The sequence below is a fragment of the Microcaecilia unicolor genome, chromosome 4 (assembly GCF_901765095.1).
Source record: "Microcaecilia unicolor chromosome 4, aMicUni1.1, whole genome shotgun sequence".
Lineage (NCBI taxonomy): Eukaryota > Metazoa > Chordata > Amphibia > Gymnophiona > Siphonopidae > Microcaecilia > Microcaecilia unicolor.
The window spans coordinates 119,379,889-119,397,181 of NC_044034.1; the positions used below are offsets into that span (position 1 = coordinate 119,379,889).

The 17,293-nt window shown below is 41.2% G+C and overlaps 1 protein-coding gene across 4 annotated transcripts in view; it reads right to left on the reverse strand.

Moving 5' to 3' along the window:
• The window catches only part of SLAIN1 (SLAIN motif family member 1), a 144,431-nt gene that overhangs the window by 11,807 nt on the left and 115,331 nt on the right, over positions 1–17,293 (reverse strand). For 3 of the 4 annotated variants that reach the window (XM_030200577.1, XM_030200576.1, XM_030200579.1), the window contains 2 exons: positions 14,501–14,656; positions 748–1,033 (listed from right to left, as the gene is read on the reverse strand). In XM_030200577.1, coding sequence (XP_030056437.1) covers positions 748–1,033; positions 14,501–14,656 — 442 coding nt within the window. The remainder of the gene's footprint in view (positions 1–747; positions 1,034–14,500; positions 14,657–17,293) is intronic. The other variant, XM_030200578.1, reaches the window with a different exon arrangement.

The window sequence follows — 17,293 nt, forward strand, 5'->3', positions numbered from 1 at the left end:
ACAGCACTGATGTGGAGATATGCGCCTACAAGCAGGCAACAACGGCTGATGATGAAACAGAGGATGAAATGAGCAGCAAGGCACATGCTGACGAAATTCAACAACCTCCACCTGTCACTTTTGCAAGAGCGCTGGAGAGTCTCAACGCCGTGTGGGCCTATCTGGAGGCTACTGGATGTCAGTGCTATGAAAGTTTTTACCGTCTAGCAGACGTAGTCTATGGAACTCACAGACCCAACAGTGTACAGAGGACTATAACTGATTACTTCAAGTAAGCCTAATGTCAGTTAACGGAGACTGTATACTGTACGTATAATAATAAACAGTACTGTACATATGTTTATCAGATGTCAAGCTTCTTTGGGTCACAACGGTTAAGTGCACACTCCGGTTAACTGCATGCATTTCTTTGGTCCAAGACCCTTGCACTTAAGCAGATTGCAATATATATATATATATATATATATATATATATATATATATATATATATATATATGTTTTCTGTAACAGGGTCTGAGATTTATGCAACAGCTTTCTTATTTTTACTTACTTCCAGAATATTTCTATTCATTGTTCCTTCAAGTTGAAAGTATAGAGCACATTGTATAGATTAGTGAAGAACTGCCGTGTTAATGCATTTTGAATTATATTTTTTAGACAACAGGATGTGAAAAAAAGTAAAAGAGCATGAAGACTTTTACAAGTCATTTAAAACAAAGTTAGGTTGCATGTATTTTCCACATTACCTTCGGGGCGACTGTGCAATTTTACTGCGAGGTATGCTGCTTCCTCCCAAGCTAGTTAACGCTGGCCTAGGAAGAGCACTGCGCCCCAGTGGCATGGGGTTTGGAGTTTTGTTTGGCAAAGGGATTCCTGTGGTAGAATTGAACTGTAAGCTGCTGGACAATGGAATGCCAGTACTGCCTTGCACCGTTGGGCTCACGTATGCTGTGGCTTTAAGAGGCTGCCTCGCAGGCACTGGAAAATGGCCCACACTGTGCACTCTGTGTTGAAGCTGTCCTGGAGACGGAACTACAGAATGAATAGAAAAAGAGAAAAATGCTAAGACATGCATAAAGAAACCTAACTGAGGTGCACTACTTATGCCATACAAAAATCAAGATGATAAAGATCAAAGCCTATTCAACCTGTCTTCTCTTCTAGAAACATTACATAGTAACATAGTACATAGTAACATAGTAAATGATGACAGATAAAGACCTGTATGGTGCATCCAGACTGCCCAACAAGATAAACTCATTTTACATGGTATTTGATACTTTATATGTATACCCAAGTTTGATTTGTCCTTGCCTTTCTCAGGGCACAGACCGTAGAAGTCTGCCCAGTACTGTTCTTGTACTAAGTTCTGAAGATAACATCGAATCCCCTTAAAATTTACACTCCAGCCCATCCCTATCTATTCAGTCATGATCAGGACGTAGACCATAGAAGTCTGCCCAACCCCCATTTTGTTTCCAATTACCGGCGTCGCCACCCAATCTCCGCTAAGATTGTGTTTATCCCACGTATGTTTGAATTCCATTACCCGCAGGAGGGCATTCCAAGCATCCACCACCCTCTCCGTGAAAAAATACTTCCTGACATTAGTCCTGAGTCTGCCCCCCTCCAACCTCAATCCATGTCCTCTAGTTCTACCGCCTTCCCGTCTCCGGAAAAGGTTCGCTTGCGGATTAATACCTTTCAAATATTTGAACGTCCGTATCATATCACCCCTGTTTCTCCTTTCCTCGAAGGTATACATGTTCAGGTCAGCAAGTCTCTCCTCATACGATTTGCAACGCAAATCCCATACCATTTTGTAGCTTTTCTTTGCACCGCTTCCAGTCTTTTTACATCTTTAGCAAGATACGGCCTCCAAACACAATACTCCAAGTGGGGCCTCACCAACGACTTGTAAAGGGGCATCAACACCTTCTTTCTTCTGCTGGTTATGTCCCTCTCTACGCAGCCTAGTATCCTTCTGGTCACGGCCATCGCCTTGTCTCTTCACCTTCAGATCCTCCAACACCAACACCCCAAGGTCTCTCTCCAGAGTCGAGCTTACTAATCTCTCCCCTCCTATCCGGTATCTCTCTTTTGGGTTTCTGCACCCCAAGTGCATCGCTCTACACTTCTTGGCATTAAATTTTAACTAATAATTCACTCAAGCTGTACTGCTAGCAGTGTTTCTTGGATGCAGCAGAGTGGAGACAGGTTTTGAGTGGTTGATACAAGATATAAGTATAACCCCTGACGCAGCACTAGCGAAACGGGGGCTCCCTGTCGGGTTGAAGAGCAGAGACCACCGGAATGAGTGGAACACTACAGCATTTGGAGGAAGTGGTTTTTTGCAGTGTCCCCAGCTTTATCTCATATAAGTACTTTGGAAAACTGTATTAGGAGTGCATAAGAAACTGACTTACATGTTTGCAGAGACACACACAAATACCAGTTAGAGAGTGGTTAATCATTTTGATGGAGTTTTTTTGAAGCTATATGATGGCACGCCGAACGTACGCCTTATAGCCTGCTGTGTTGGGCTGGCTGGGTGGCGAAACTGATTTTCTCCATCTAGAAGATTGACTATAAATTACAGAGTGAGGTATCCTACATGACTTTTACATAGCCAGTGTGAGGCTGTGTTGGGATTTTCGATTAAATTTTAACTGCCAGACCCTCGACCATTCTTCTAACGTTCGGAGATCCCTTCTCATTGTTTCTACTCCCTCCAGGGTATCCACTCTATTGGCTATTTTTGTGTCATCTGCAAAAAGGCACACCTTTCCTTCCAACCCTTCAGCAATATCTCCCACAAATATATTAAACAGAATAAGCTCCAGCACTAACCCCTGAGGAACTCCACTGCTCACCTTTATTACTTTGTTTATTCTCAAACTTTTCCAATGTCAAGAAAATGGGGACAATTCTAACACATTGATGCCATGCGATGAACGACAATTCCATAACAGCAATTATGCGCCAAAATTCCATTATAGAAAACTAGTGTAAAACCTAATTGGTGCGCCTACTTTTTGGCATGACCATTTACAACAGGTCATTCAGGTGTAAATCGGCATGCCTAAGTATAGGTCTAGATTACATAAATTGCGCCTAAACAATCGGCATACAAAAAACATGCGCTTAACGCTATTCTATAAACCTCAACTAAAGCTAGTTTATAGAATACGTGTAGTGGCCCATCCCCCTGACTAAAATTTAGGCTACAGCCATTTACTCCAATTAAAACATGGTGTAAACGCTCAACCTAATTTAGGTGCAGATCGGGCATATTCTATAACAGTTTTTAGGAACGTCCATGATCCATCCATGCCCCTTTCATGGCCACACCCCTTTTGAGATCCGTGTATTAAAAATAATGCGCACCAATTAACAGAATACCCCTACTCCCCTGTTTACTAAGCCGTGCAGCTTAGTAACAGTGGAGTTAAAAAGTTGCACATGTAAATTCTAATTAGTGATGATAATTAGTGGCCAATTATTGGCGCTCATTATGATGTTACACAATTACACTGTGCGTGCAAATCAGCTACACATGCTGACTCGAATGCCCATCTTTAGTTGCCATTATATAATACAGGGGATAACTAATAGAATTCTATAAGTTACATGTGTACACTGGAGACCTGCCCATGTCTCTCCCATGCTCCACCATGTGTACGCCTCCTTCCAGTTACGCACTAACGGGCCCTTTTACAAAGAGGCACAGAAAAATGGCCTGCAGTAGTGTAGATGCGTGTTTTGGGGGCGCGCAGAATCATTTTTTCAGCGCACCTGTAAAAAATGCCTTTTTAAAATTTTCATCAAAAATGAAATTACCGCAAGAGCCACGCGATAACCAGGTGGCAACTCCATTCTGTTGCACGTAGACGCTTACATGGCTTAGTAAAAGGGCCCCTAAGGCATTTAAATGCTACCTTCAAGAATAGTACTTAGTGCACTTATACACTTAACTGCCAATTTTGGTGACTCTGATATGTGTAAATGGTATGTATGTAAGTACAGCCATTAAGTTATAAAATTGCTTTTCACTTTTTTTTCCACACCTCCTCACAACTAGTGCCCAAAGCAAGTACCTGTACACATTAGAATACAACTTATTACCAATATTACAATAAAATAATTTAATATCTTTAAATCTAAATCTCAATCTATTTCTCCTTAAATTCTATTACTTGTGACCTGATCACCTCCTTTGAGAGAAAATATGATTTTGTGCAGATATACTATGAAAATAAATCAAGGCAAGTATATTTTGAAATCCAGGGAAACTTTTTACAAGTCTGGGTAAAGAGGTTTTGAAATAGTCTAGCGTTCAAACTGAGGGAAATTCAACACATTTTTTTTAATCACACAAGAAAAACCACCACAAACTCTCCACAAAAATCTTAGCTAATATCTGTACTGTTGGCATTGTAGGGGGGCAGCTGCTGGTGAAAGATCCAGAAATCACTTGTTATGCATACATCTGATCTATAATACACTGTAATTCCATGGTTAAGATGTAAACATGTCTTGAAAACTGGTATTCTCTAAGAATATATATATATAGGTCATTAGGAAAGGAGAACACAAAATTTATTTTTAAAATGTAGACTCAAAAGTTGGTAGTGTTTCCTTGCTTCACCAGCAGATGGCATCTTCTCCCTAGAATGACACTTTTTTGATTGTATACTCCACGTAATAGCTTCCCATTAATCAGGTTTAAAGCAGCGGTTTATAAACTGGTGTAGGTGGTCATCAAATGTGCTAGGAACATGGAAATTGTAACAGAATGTGTCTCCCTACATAAGGCCTAAGTTAAGATAAGCAATAATTCTAAATGGAGGACATGTAGGTATAAGGGGTGAGCAGTGGCGTTCCTAGGGGGGCTGACACTCGCCCTCCGGGTGCAGCGTGACCCCCCCCTGTGAAAGAACCCCCCCCCCCGGGTGCACGCCGCTGGGGGGGTGCCGCGCGCGCCTGTCCTTCGCACGTTCCATGCTCCCTCTGACCCGGAACAGAGGGAACATGGAACGAACAGACAGGTGTGCACCCGGGGCGGACCGCACCCACCGCCCACCCTTAGGAACGCCACTGGGGGTGAGAAAAGCAAACTTTGTCCCTACACTAAACAAACTAATAATTTTGTTCTCTGGTAACTGGGAAACAAGCAGATTAAAAAGAAGAATAATTGTATTCCGCCAGTAGATGGCACTGCACACGAGCATAAAAGGACCTGAAGAGGTTTCTAGCAGTTAGCTACACTTAATAAAAGGGAAGAAAAAGAGAAAATAAAGGCTTGGAAAAGCATCCCATTGAGGGGGATGAGGAAAGCCCAATTCATCAGGACTTTCATCTCTATACCTTTATCTACTGTCATGTCAGAAAAATCAGGTAAAAAGCATACCAAGCCTGGGAGTTCAGCAAGTACATTATTATCTGGGTTCTGTAACATAAGAGTATATACATAGCAGGGGTTCTTAACCCAGTCCTCGGGACATAGCAAGCCAGTTAGGATACCCACAATGAATACACAGAACAGAAATATGCATGAACTGCATCCATTGCATGCAAATCTCTCTCATGCATATTTGTTGTGGATATCCTGAAAACCTGACTGGTTGGGTGTGTCCCGAGCACCGGATTGAGAATCCCTGGTTTATTGGGAGGGTGCTGACCCTTTTTTGCTTTCTATTCCACTCACTTCTCTTTACTCATAACAGACATGGAAACATCCTGCTGATGCCTCCATTGCCAGAGGCCCTAATGCTAGTGTTCTCAACCCAGTCCTCAGGCATATGTAAGCTAGTAATATTTTCAAGGTATCTCCAATGAATATGCATGAGCTAGATTTGCATGCACTACCTTCATTATATACAAATCTATCTTATTTATATCACTTGTGTGTTTCAAAATGAAGCTCTAAAACCAGCCCCTGGGACACACCCAGTCAGTCAGGATATCCACAATGAATAGGTATGAGATAGATCTGCATGCAATGGAGGCAGTGCATGCAAATTTATCTCTTGTATATTCAGTGTTGGTGTCCTGAGAACCAGACTGGATATGTCTCGAGGACTGGGTTGAGAACCCCTGCCCTAGACTAATATAAGGCCTTGCAAGCATGAAATACGTACTGTACCTGAATACAAAACTCATCTACAGCCGGCCTTCTCAACCCAGTCCTTGGGGCACACCAAGTCCCACTGGGTTTTCTGGATATCCACAAAGAGTATAAATGAAATAGATTTGCATACCAAGGAGGAAGGTCTCTAGCATATTCATGGTGGTTATCCTGAAAACCCGATGGGACCTGGTGTGCCCTGAGGACTGGGTTGAGAAGCTTGGATTTGAAACGGAAAGTAATTAAAATTTAAGTCCATGGTTTTCACCAACTAGTGCCCTGACACCCAGAAGTATTTATGCCTGCCTCAGATTACACAACACTGATATGAACACTTAAATCATTCCCATCGAGTGTAATGGGAGTTGACACTTTCAGAGCAAAAACAGGAAACCAACCACCACCACCCAGGTCATGTTATTTTGTCATGACATCAGAAGGAAATAGGAACAAACCAGGTAAATTCCATTGGAAACCACTGTTGCAAACACTTAAGGGGAAAGTGCTGTTTTTCTGTACATGATCACAGCACGGTCCAGCCTAAAATACCTGCACGTGCTTCTTCCATTCCCCTCACCTAAGCATTACTTTCACACCTCTCTTGAATGCCTCTCTCATGTCCACATCGCTCAACATTCAAATCTTCTCTGCCACAAACGGCACCAAACAGAATGCACAAGAGAGACAGACCCAAGTAGTTAACCAAATAGAATCATGAAACTTTTACAACATAGAATACAAAATTAAACATAAGCAATTCTGTAACATGTGCCAAAGGACACCACAGTGTTTGATGCTAAGCACGAATTCTAAAATGGGATCTGTGCACCCAGAATCCATAACAGAACACTAGAATAAGTTGCCATTTACATGCCAACAATTTAGGTAAATCAACTTATGCCATGTCTATGGCAGGCATAAATATGCATGCCTATATGCTGCTGTTTGGCACGTAAATGACACTATAACATGTGAACGTTAAGGGCTATATATGGCGCATGAAAAATCTGTGTGGAAAGAAAATTACGCCTAGGCATACTCTCTAAAGTACACCTAAATTCAGTGCATCTTTTCTAGCAAAAAAGGTGCCGGTACTCAAATGCTAGGCCACCCTTCAAGGGTGGGGTGATCACTGAGGGATCCACCCCACAATAGCCAGGCCCCCTGCAACCAGTCACAGAACCTATGACAAGGCAGAATTGGTGTGTAGAGCCTGAGTTCTTTCATTAAAACTTGGGGTCCTTGGGTCAATTTTAGCAGACGATGGAAAAGGTGCCGGTACTCAGTACCCCCAAGAACCCCCACAAAAAAAGGCCTGCCTAAATTTTACAGAATAGGCTTAAATTTCCGGCCAGTATATAGAATACAATGAGCAGCTTGCCACGCAACCAAATTTGGTTGTGTCCATTTAGGCCACGTTTTACTGGGTGCAAATCCCGATACCTGAATTAGGCACAGATCGGGTATAATGTACACAGATTTTAGAAATGCCCATGCCATGCCCCCTTTTCAACTATGTGACTTAGAATTTAGGTGCATCCCGTTATAGAATACACCTAACAAGTTGTGCGCCTAAATCTCAATTAGTGCCAATTAGTGCTGACAGTGTAGCCACTTTTCCTCTACACTTGCTATGCTGTAGTTGTCTTTTTCCTTGGCATCCCTGTTTGGTGGGAGAGGAGGCACTGTTAACTTCCCTCCTTCTCCCATTCCTGTTTCCTTTTTTCCTAAGAGTCATGGCAAAAGTATGTTGTATTCCTGGAACAAGAAAAAGAAACAGAAGCTATTATTCTACTGAACTTCACCTTTAAATCCAGTTATGTTTACTACTGCATCTGTACAGAAGAGGAGAAAGCTGACAGAAGGCAGGCATGGTAGAGGATGAAACAAGAAAAGAACACAAGGATGGGTAACAATTACAATCAAGTTACTCCAAAAGTCCCATTCCATAATAAAAATCAAACATTTTAATACAATGACATTAACCTGTGACAGCACAGCCACCAACTGAACAGAGCCTCCACTTCCACAACAGAAGCAAAAGAAATGCATGACAATGCCTTGGACCGGATGCGCATCAAGAACACAGAGTCTGGCAATGAGCAATATGTGCTCATAAGAGAAATCTTTCACTCCCTTCGAGAGCCTATGTATTTGTCCCAAGCTTTCTTATGTTCAAATAAGAGTTTTTGTCTCCACTATCACAAATTCATCACCCTTTCCATGAAGAAGTATTTCCTCAGGTTACTTCTCAGTGCATCTCCTTTCACCTATGCCCCCTCATTCCATCACTTTCTTTAAACTGAAAAAGACTTGCCTCCTGTGCATTTATGCCACCGAGGTATTTGAAAGTCTCTATCATATCTCCTTTCTCCCATCTTTTTTCCAAAGTACACATACGGAGATCTTTAAGTCTGTCCCCATACGCTTTTCCCCAGATTTTATAAATGGCGCATAAAAATTGTGCGCGGTCCCAAGATGCACATGCAACTAAATTAGTGAACAAGCCAATCAGTGCCAATAATTGGGTGCTAACAATTATTCATGCTAATTGGCAATAATTTGGATTTGTGTGCGCCATCTTGCTATATGCTATTCTGTAAAGATCCATGTACAAATCTTTTACTGCCCATCTCAAAAGCGGGCATGGCCATGGGAGGACCAGGGGCATTCACTAAAGATGCATGCAGTATTACAGAATACCGGGGATCCGCAACTAACTTACACGCTGGGATTTACACCTCATTTCAACTGGTGTAAATCCTTGCACCCAAAGTTGCGTGCAGATCCCGGCACTACATGCTATTCTATAAATAGCATCCATCCCGGAGCGCCATTTTTTCGGCGATGAATTTTGAGCGCCATTTACTGACTCTAGTCCTTTATGATGAAGACTATCGACCATTTTAGAACCCACTCTCTGAACTGACTCCTTCCTGTTGCTGTCATTTTGAAAGTGCGACCTCCAGAATTGTAAATAACATTCTAAATGAAATCTCACCGAATCGTCACCTCCTTTTCCCTACTGGCCATTCCTCCCCCTATGCACCCAAGCATCCTTATCTACCTGTTTGGCCACCTTAAGATCATCAAATACAATCACACCCAAGTCCTATTCCTCTTTCGTGCTCCAAAACTTGCAAGTTTTTCAAGCTACTGCAGGTATTTATGTAACAGTGGGGGGTTTTCACATATGCTGGTAAATGCATGCTCAGCTATCCAAGAATTTGATATGGAACTATAGAAGATACCCCACTGCTAATCTCCTGGCAAATTGAGGCACCTGGGTCCCCTACAGCCACCAAAACACCCTGTCATCTTGGTAGCATAGAGGCAGGATCCCCATGACTCCCACAGATCCTCCAACTTTGAGCTGCATAACGGTATGAAAAACACATCAATCCAGTCTTACCTAAATTATTACTTCACATTCAGCCATTCACCCTACCCAAATATGACTATATCAACAATAAATGTACAGACATAGAGGACAACAGTCCACATGCACCCATCCATTAATCTAAACTGACTTCAAAACTTGGAAAAAAGAATTGTGCTTACAGCGAACTGGCAGAGTACTTCTTGAACATCCCAGTTCTTGATCCCGAGAACCTGCTAAAAGCAAAGAGAGACAGCTTCGGCTCTCCCACCAACAGGCAAGTGGGTTCTGCTGCTGTGAGAATCTTCATGTACAGTTAGGCAGCAAATTGAAATTATAGGCACTGCACAAGAGCCACAGCTGGAACCACACGAACAATGTGAAGGGTCTACAGTCATATGAACATTGCTGAGGGATAAGCTGGGGCATGGGATCGAAAAACGCAGCATGAAGGATGAGACATGAAAGACTTCCCAACCGTGTACTCAGTGACGGATGTGTGGTGGATATGGCTGTTTGAAAAAGATATGGCGGAATATCTATTTTCTTCATTGCAGAGCATTTGCTGCATACTACACCCAACAAAGCCCTTTGGATTTTGGCATCTTCCAAGTGGTTTCATGGCAGATCTGTGCTTATAATCAATTGTCTGTTGAGATTCATCTGTGATTTCACAAGTCCAAAATTTTAAATCCCCAGTCTGAAGAAGACAGAGGCTAAGAGACCTGTTCACTAGCCTGCATTAATGCAAATTAAGATGTATTATTTACTGAGATGGCCCCATTCTTCAGTGGATCCTATTCACTAAATAGTATGCATTTACCCACATTAGCACTACAGCAGATGAGTAAATAGGACCCTAAATTATACATCTGTGTGCCAATGTCTAAAATATTCACAGATGAGTTCCATGATTCTTCTGTCCCCCAGAAAGACTAACTGTAAACCAATTGGCAGTGATGTATATTGGCTGAAGAGGGAAAACGTATGAAAGAAGCAGCATGTAAAAAGTGCATCTGAAGGCCTACCCATCACAGCAAGAAGCGTTGGGATAGCATCTTAGGGACACAAAGACTGATACATAATCTCTGTGTAATCTTTACAACTATTAGAAATGCTCTGTAAGTTAATGCGATTTTTCGTTCCCTCTCCCTCCCTCCCCCCACCCCCACAGACACACACTGACATTTCCAGTTTTCCTCATGGATTATTTATGAACATAAGAATAGCCATTCTGGGTCAGGCTAATGGTCCATCTAGCCCAGTATCCTATTTCCATCAATGGCCAATCCAGTGCCTGGCATAAACCCAAATAGTAGCAACACTCCATGCTGCCAATGCCAGGGTAAGCAGTGGCTTCCCCATATCTATCTCAATAGCAAGGTATGGACTTTTTCTCCAGGAATATTAAAAACTGCTGTAGGTAATGCGCATAGCACTTTTGGCATAAACACTGCAACAGAGAAATGCACCTCCACAAGCTAAAGGTTTATGGAAAGCTGGTCTAAATGGCAGTACCATACACCATCGTGCAGAGGGACCTGGGTTCAATTCCCAGCTCAGACCTTTTCTTCCCAGTGCTGACTGTAGGATGTTGCAGAGGCAGTGGTCAAGAGAACCAAGAAAAAAGGCAGTTATTACTAAGTAGTGACACCTCCAGTCCAATGACTTTGCTGCAATGACTATGTAAATTGGAGTTAGAGGATAGAGCAGGGGTCCTCAAGTAGCTGCAAATGAAAGCTCAAGGTGTCAAATCCCAGCCTTGATTCTGATTGAACTGGAAGCGCAAAAGGAACAGGAAGAAGTTGGCAGATCAAATGTTTACTGTTTGTATTCCACAGATGCTTCCAGAAAATTCCTCAAGCAACTGCCAACCTAAACCTTGTACCAGATATCACTGCAGAAGATGGACAAAATGAATTCATCATCTCAACTGCTTTCAGAAACTGATGCTATCAAGGATAACTCTATAATTGGACATCTCCCATTTAGGTGCCCTGAGGCTGCGGGGTAGAAGTCTATTATATAAATGGAACCTACACAACTAGGTGTTATACAATAGACCCATAACCCACATTCAGGCGCACACACTTACACCAACCGTAGAGCTCACCTAAGCGCAGGCAACTAAATGCAGCAGGGATGTGCACAATTTACAGTATTCTGTAAGTTATCCCCCCTTTCACCAACTATTTTCAACCTAATGATGATACCACTAGCCAAACTTCTAGCCAATCAAAACCTTAACCCCTACATATATGCTGATGACGTCACGATCTACATCCCATTCAAAAGTGACAAATGAAATAACCAACGAGATCAACCAGAGCTTCCAAATCATGCACTCTTGGGCGGACTCATTCCAGTTAAAACTTAACGCAGAAAAAACTCAATGTCTAGTTCTCACTTCCCAATATAACACAAACAACTACCCTACCGTAACCACACCATACTGCACACTTCCTATTTCAGAAAATCTGAAAATTCTTGGAGTCACTATTGATCGAAACCTCACACTCGATACCCACGTGAAGAATACAACGAAAAAAATGTTCTACTCGATGTGGAAACTTAAAAGAATAAAACCTTTTTTCCCAAGAAACATCTTCCGCACACTAGTACAGTCATTAGTGACAAGTCACTTGGATTACTGTAACATCCTGTTCGCAGGTTGCAAAGAACAGACCATTAAAAAACTCCAAACAGCCCAGAACACCGCAACCAGACTCATTTTTGGAAAAACTAAATACGAAAGTGCGAAGCCCCTAAGAGAGAAACTGCACTGGCTCCCGCTCAAGGAATGAATTGAGTTCAAGATCTGTACAACTGTTCACAAAATCATCCACGCAGATGCCCCACTCTATATGTTAAACCTAGTGGACTTACCGCCCAGAAACGCCAAAAGATCGGCCCGCAAATTCCTCAATCTGAACTTCCCCAGCTGCAAAGGAATTAAATACAAACAGTCATATGCCACTACTTTTGCGTACAAAAGCACACAGATTTGGAACGCATTACCCATGACCCTGAAAGCCATGGGCAATCTAACCAACTTTCGCAAATCGTTGAAGACACATCTCTTCAACAAAGCCTACAAAAGACATCCTTAATGAAACAAATCCTCCCTTAAACCACTCAGATTCATCAAACAACACCTCTCACACGACCTTACCTAACACCTTCCCTTCTAAATCCTCATCTACCTTCAGCCTACTATTGACTGTATTTAAGATCATGTAATGACTGCATTACATTAACACTCTGTAAGCCACATTGAGCCTGCAAAAAGGTGGGAAAATGTGGGGTACAAATGTGATAAATAGTAATAATAATAATAATCTAAATGGGAGCTCTGCCTATGTCGCACCCATGCTTCTCCCTTGCATAAATACCTGCGGGTATTTATAGAATAGAACTTAGGCATATTGACATTTACACATATATGTGCACATATATGTGTGTGTCATTATTCTGTACATTTAAATGTGTAACGTGCATAAAATAAGTGCCTGGTTTACAGAATTGCCCTCTGAATGTTTAAAGAGCTCAGTTGTGATGATAGAACTGTATCAAAAGGCTCCAAATATATTATTCATATTCGGCCAAATAGTGATTTCAATTTGAGTATGAATAATCCGGGGCTCTACTGTACTAAATTCTACTAAAATAATGCTTGATCTCCGATTTCATGTTGCTTCTTTTACTATTTTTTATGTTAAAACTCAATGCGCATTATTCGTATTCAGGTGAATAATATTTTCCATTATTTGAATTTGGCCGAATAGTAAAATATGCTATTCAGTAGTGAATGAAATGTACCTAAATATTTTCAGTCTTGTAGCGCTAGTGTTGAAATATTTTCAGTCTTGTAGCGCTAGTGTTGAAATCCATTTGTCTTGCTGCCTTTAGTGCAGTGACACACTATGGGCAGTTAACTATGCCCAATCTTAAAGGTTGGCGACACCAGGAGAGAGCACTGGCACCTCTCAAAGCAGATAAGCTCAATTAATGCTATAATGAACAGGATAATACATTGTGTAGGAGAATAGGGACCTGTCTAAACACTCACATGAAGGGAATTTTTTCAGCTTCACGAAGATATGAGGAGCCTCTCCATAACTCATCTGTCCAACTAAGGATGACTTTGGCCAAAAAAACGTTTGTATGGAGGGAAAGGGGGGTGAGTTCAAATAGTTTGATCATTTGCCTCTAGCTTTATAATATCCAGGTTAGGCTCCTAGTCAACCTGCCTCATATCCACAGTTGTATTTTTATCAAAAAGTGATGAATTACAGTAGTCCATGCCTGTGGTGTTTCCATTACTGTCAAGAATACAAAGTCTGGTGTCTGTTTAAATTTGCGAGAATGATTCTGCTGAAGTGCATTTACAGCTACAGTTTCATATATATTTTTTTAAAACAATTATAAATATCAACAGGATATATGCGATTTAAAACAAGAAAAATAGTGTGGCCTTTGATATGAAAAGGTAATGTCACAAATTTTTGTATACACTGCAGAATAGCTATGAGATCTCGTTACAAAAGAATGCTAGCGTTTTTAGTGCATGCTAAAATTAAGCGTGCACTAAACACTAGAGATGCCCATATATTCGTATTTGCATCTCTAGTGTTTAGCGCATGCTAATAACGCTAGCACGCCTTTGTAAAAGACCCCCGTGTGCAACAGGTTAAAAAAAAAAGAGAGAAAAGGCCTGGAAGTTGAGAAATGTGTTTAAAAACATAGGAATGAAATCTCTACAGATTCAACTGCTAAATGCTGCAGGATAAATAGCTCAAAATATTTTGTCATTTACCAAGCTCACAAGTTATTAGATAGCGCATCCAGGAGGGAAGGGAGCTATCAAAAGAAGAGCGAAATTAAACCTCTGCTTCCCCTTATACGAAGAAAGTTCCACAGTCATTCTAGATAAAGCTGGATCATTTTCAATTCCTCCCATTAGAGAGGACCAGTGACAGAACAGAATACTTACTGCTAGACTGGAGTCTTGATATTCCATTACCAACCCCCTGAAGACTGGAATCAAAGCTCTGGCTATTTCGAACAGTTACAGGAGGTACTTGTGTATTGTTGCTGTTACTAATACTTGGCATTCGAGTTAGGTTAGGCATGCTTCTTCTAAGCTTGTCTGAAACAAAAAAAACAGAAAATATTTTTAATTTATTTTATCAGTCACAATTAGACTCACACCTTCCCTATGATGAGTTACAGCAAACACAAAAATGAATACACAGAGATATACAACAATTATAAAACAGCTATACAAATTCCATATATAAAAGATAAAAATAAAAAATAAGATATAAAGATTAGTTTAAGATATAATGCCATGACCATAAACTATAGCCTGACTGAATCAGCATAATTTAAACAGCACTACAGATTATTTTACTCAAAAGCCTGCTGAAATAATCAAGTGACTCTCAACCTAAAAGAGTCCACCTAAAACTCCATCAAACAGCTGATTACTTCCAGAGTAAAATAAGTAAGCTTAGAATTTTATTTCCTGATTCGATCTCTGAACTTCCTACTCTATCTAACAAACCCTCCATTGCCAGACGCATTGAGCCTGCCATGAGTGGGAAAGCGCGGGGTACAAATGTAACAACAACAAAAAAAAGGTGGTATTCCAGTTGATCGAATTTGGTTGAATGTTTCCACTCCTCATTAGAATGACTTTATTCGTCTTTATAAAAAGGATAGGGCTTCTGTCACAAAGCCACGCTAGTGATTCCCACGCAGCAAATGAGAGGAAGCCTAAAGGAATTGAACAGACTTCCTCTCATTTGCTGCACTAAGAATCAGTAGCGCGGCTTTGTAAAAGAGGCCCATTAGTGTTTCCTATTGTGCTTGGGACTCATGTCCTCCATGTATAGTACAGAAACTATAATTGGTTCTTTACTAGATAATGTCAGAGTTCTACTACTGGAAATCTGGCTTCCAGTGAAGATACGGCTTCACTACAAAATTTTAATTTTGATCCATAAGACCCTCATCTTTGGTCAATCTCCAATTCTAATCATAATATTGCTGCCTTAACCCCCCCCCCCCCCCCCCCCCCCCCAAGTGATACTACTAGCTATGTTTCGGAAAACCATGCTCTCTGTTTTGGGGCCTACTCTTTGGACTTCTTTACCTGCTGGTCTTTGATCTTTACCATCTCTTTTGGAATTTAAAGAGGCTCCTGAGATGTCTCTTTAGGTAAGTATACAGGTTCTCTCCCTGATTCACCTGACATGCGAGTTGGGGCACATGATATAGGGTGCCTGAGCCTGTTGAGGAAACTGTCACCCACCTTTTTGTGTGATGAATAATTTTATTCCTTACCTACTTCCCTTTCTCTCTTTGCTTTGGATATTGTAGTTTATTTTCTGCGACACTGATATATCCTACTATATTTACTGCCATTGTAAACTGCCTGAACAGCATTTGCCTTAGGCGATATATCAAGCAATAAAGAAACTTGAAACTTGACCTATATTTGTAAGTGCTTTCCTAGGCGTACATTCCAAATTTTAAAAAAGTCACTCAATGGGGGAAGCGCCAACAGAATACTGCTTGATAACCTCAAGATGTCAAAAGTATGATAGAATCATACTTGTACCACCAAATACCTAGGGCTTAAGTTATACCGAATCTTGAATACCAAACCAGTGTAACAGACTAAGAACTGGTAAACAACAACAAAAAAAGGCTCATATACATAAGCCAATCAAATGATGACTGCACATATTCTGTACCAGCTATTATCTTATGAACAGTATACTGAGGGATTCTCGTAAACAAAACATTGCAATAACCTAGTCTTGTGCTCACTTGTGTAAAAATCAAACCAGACGATATTCAGCCAGCAGCGGTCAAATTTTTTTTTTTAAACGCTATCACTAACTAAATTAGCCCAGGATATTAAGTGAATGTCATGTCCGGGTACCAGCACAGTTGCTTCTGCCTGGCACCAGCCTGTTGTTCAAAATGACTACCACAAACTCTGACAGGAGCCTTGCAGTACCTCCTGTACTGCAAGTACTTCAGGTTGCACAGTATCTGAAATTCTACGAGGCTGCCGCTAGAGGTCGTTGCAGCCGCTTTGAACTGCAGGCCAGTGCCACAGGAGCAACCGAGCACTGCTCCTACTCAATTTACCCCTAGACCACAAGGGACTTCTCCAAACAGGGAGAGGTAAATAACTCTACGAACTGGATAAAGCCATGCTCTGACCACTCTCTGCCCCCCGGCCTGCCCCTAACTTTGCCGGTTAGGTGTTAGCTGTTTTAGCAGCAATGTTCACCAGCACTGTTCAGTTACATAACACTAAATACTGCCAATTATTCCTGACCAAGTGATATTTTAGAGTAAAAAGTACAGAAACTGCTTTAACCAATAAAATGTAAAAAATGTTTAAAACAGATTCAAATGCGCAACATTTCAGAGTACCTTCTTTACAAGGTTAGCTGCTTCACCACACATGAGCTTTTAGCTCAGTCCAAACCTTCCCCAATCCCAATTTACAGTTGTCATTTATGACAGGACCCCTAAAGCCTTCTTTCACAGTTGCCTGAGGAAGCATTACACCTCATTCAGGCTCATTCTTAAAACCCAGCCTCTCAAGCCAGCATACATACTCCAAATCCCATTTACAGCTGCTGTTGTTGTGCTATGACATTTAAATGGCCCAACTTAATAGAAGGTAGGGCTAATAACTTGGCTGAGGCCTTACAAAATTGTTAGCATTGTTAGAAATTAAGATAAAGTAGATAGGGGAAGG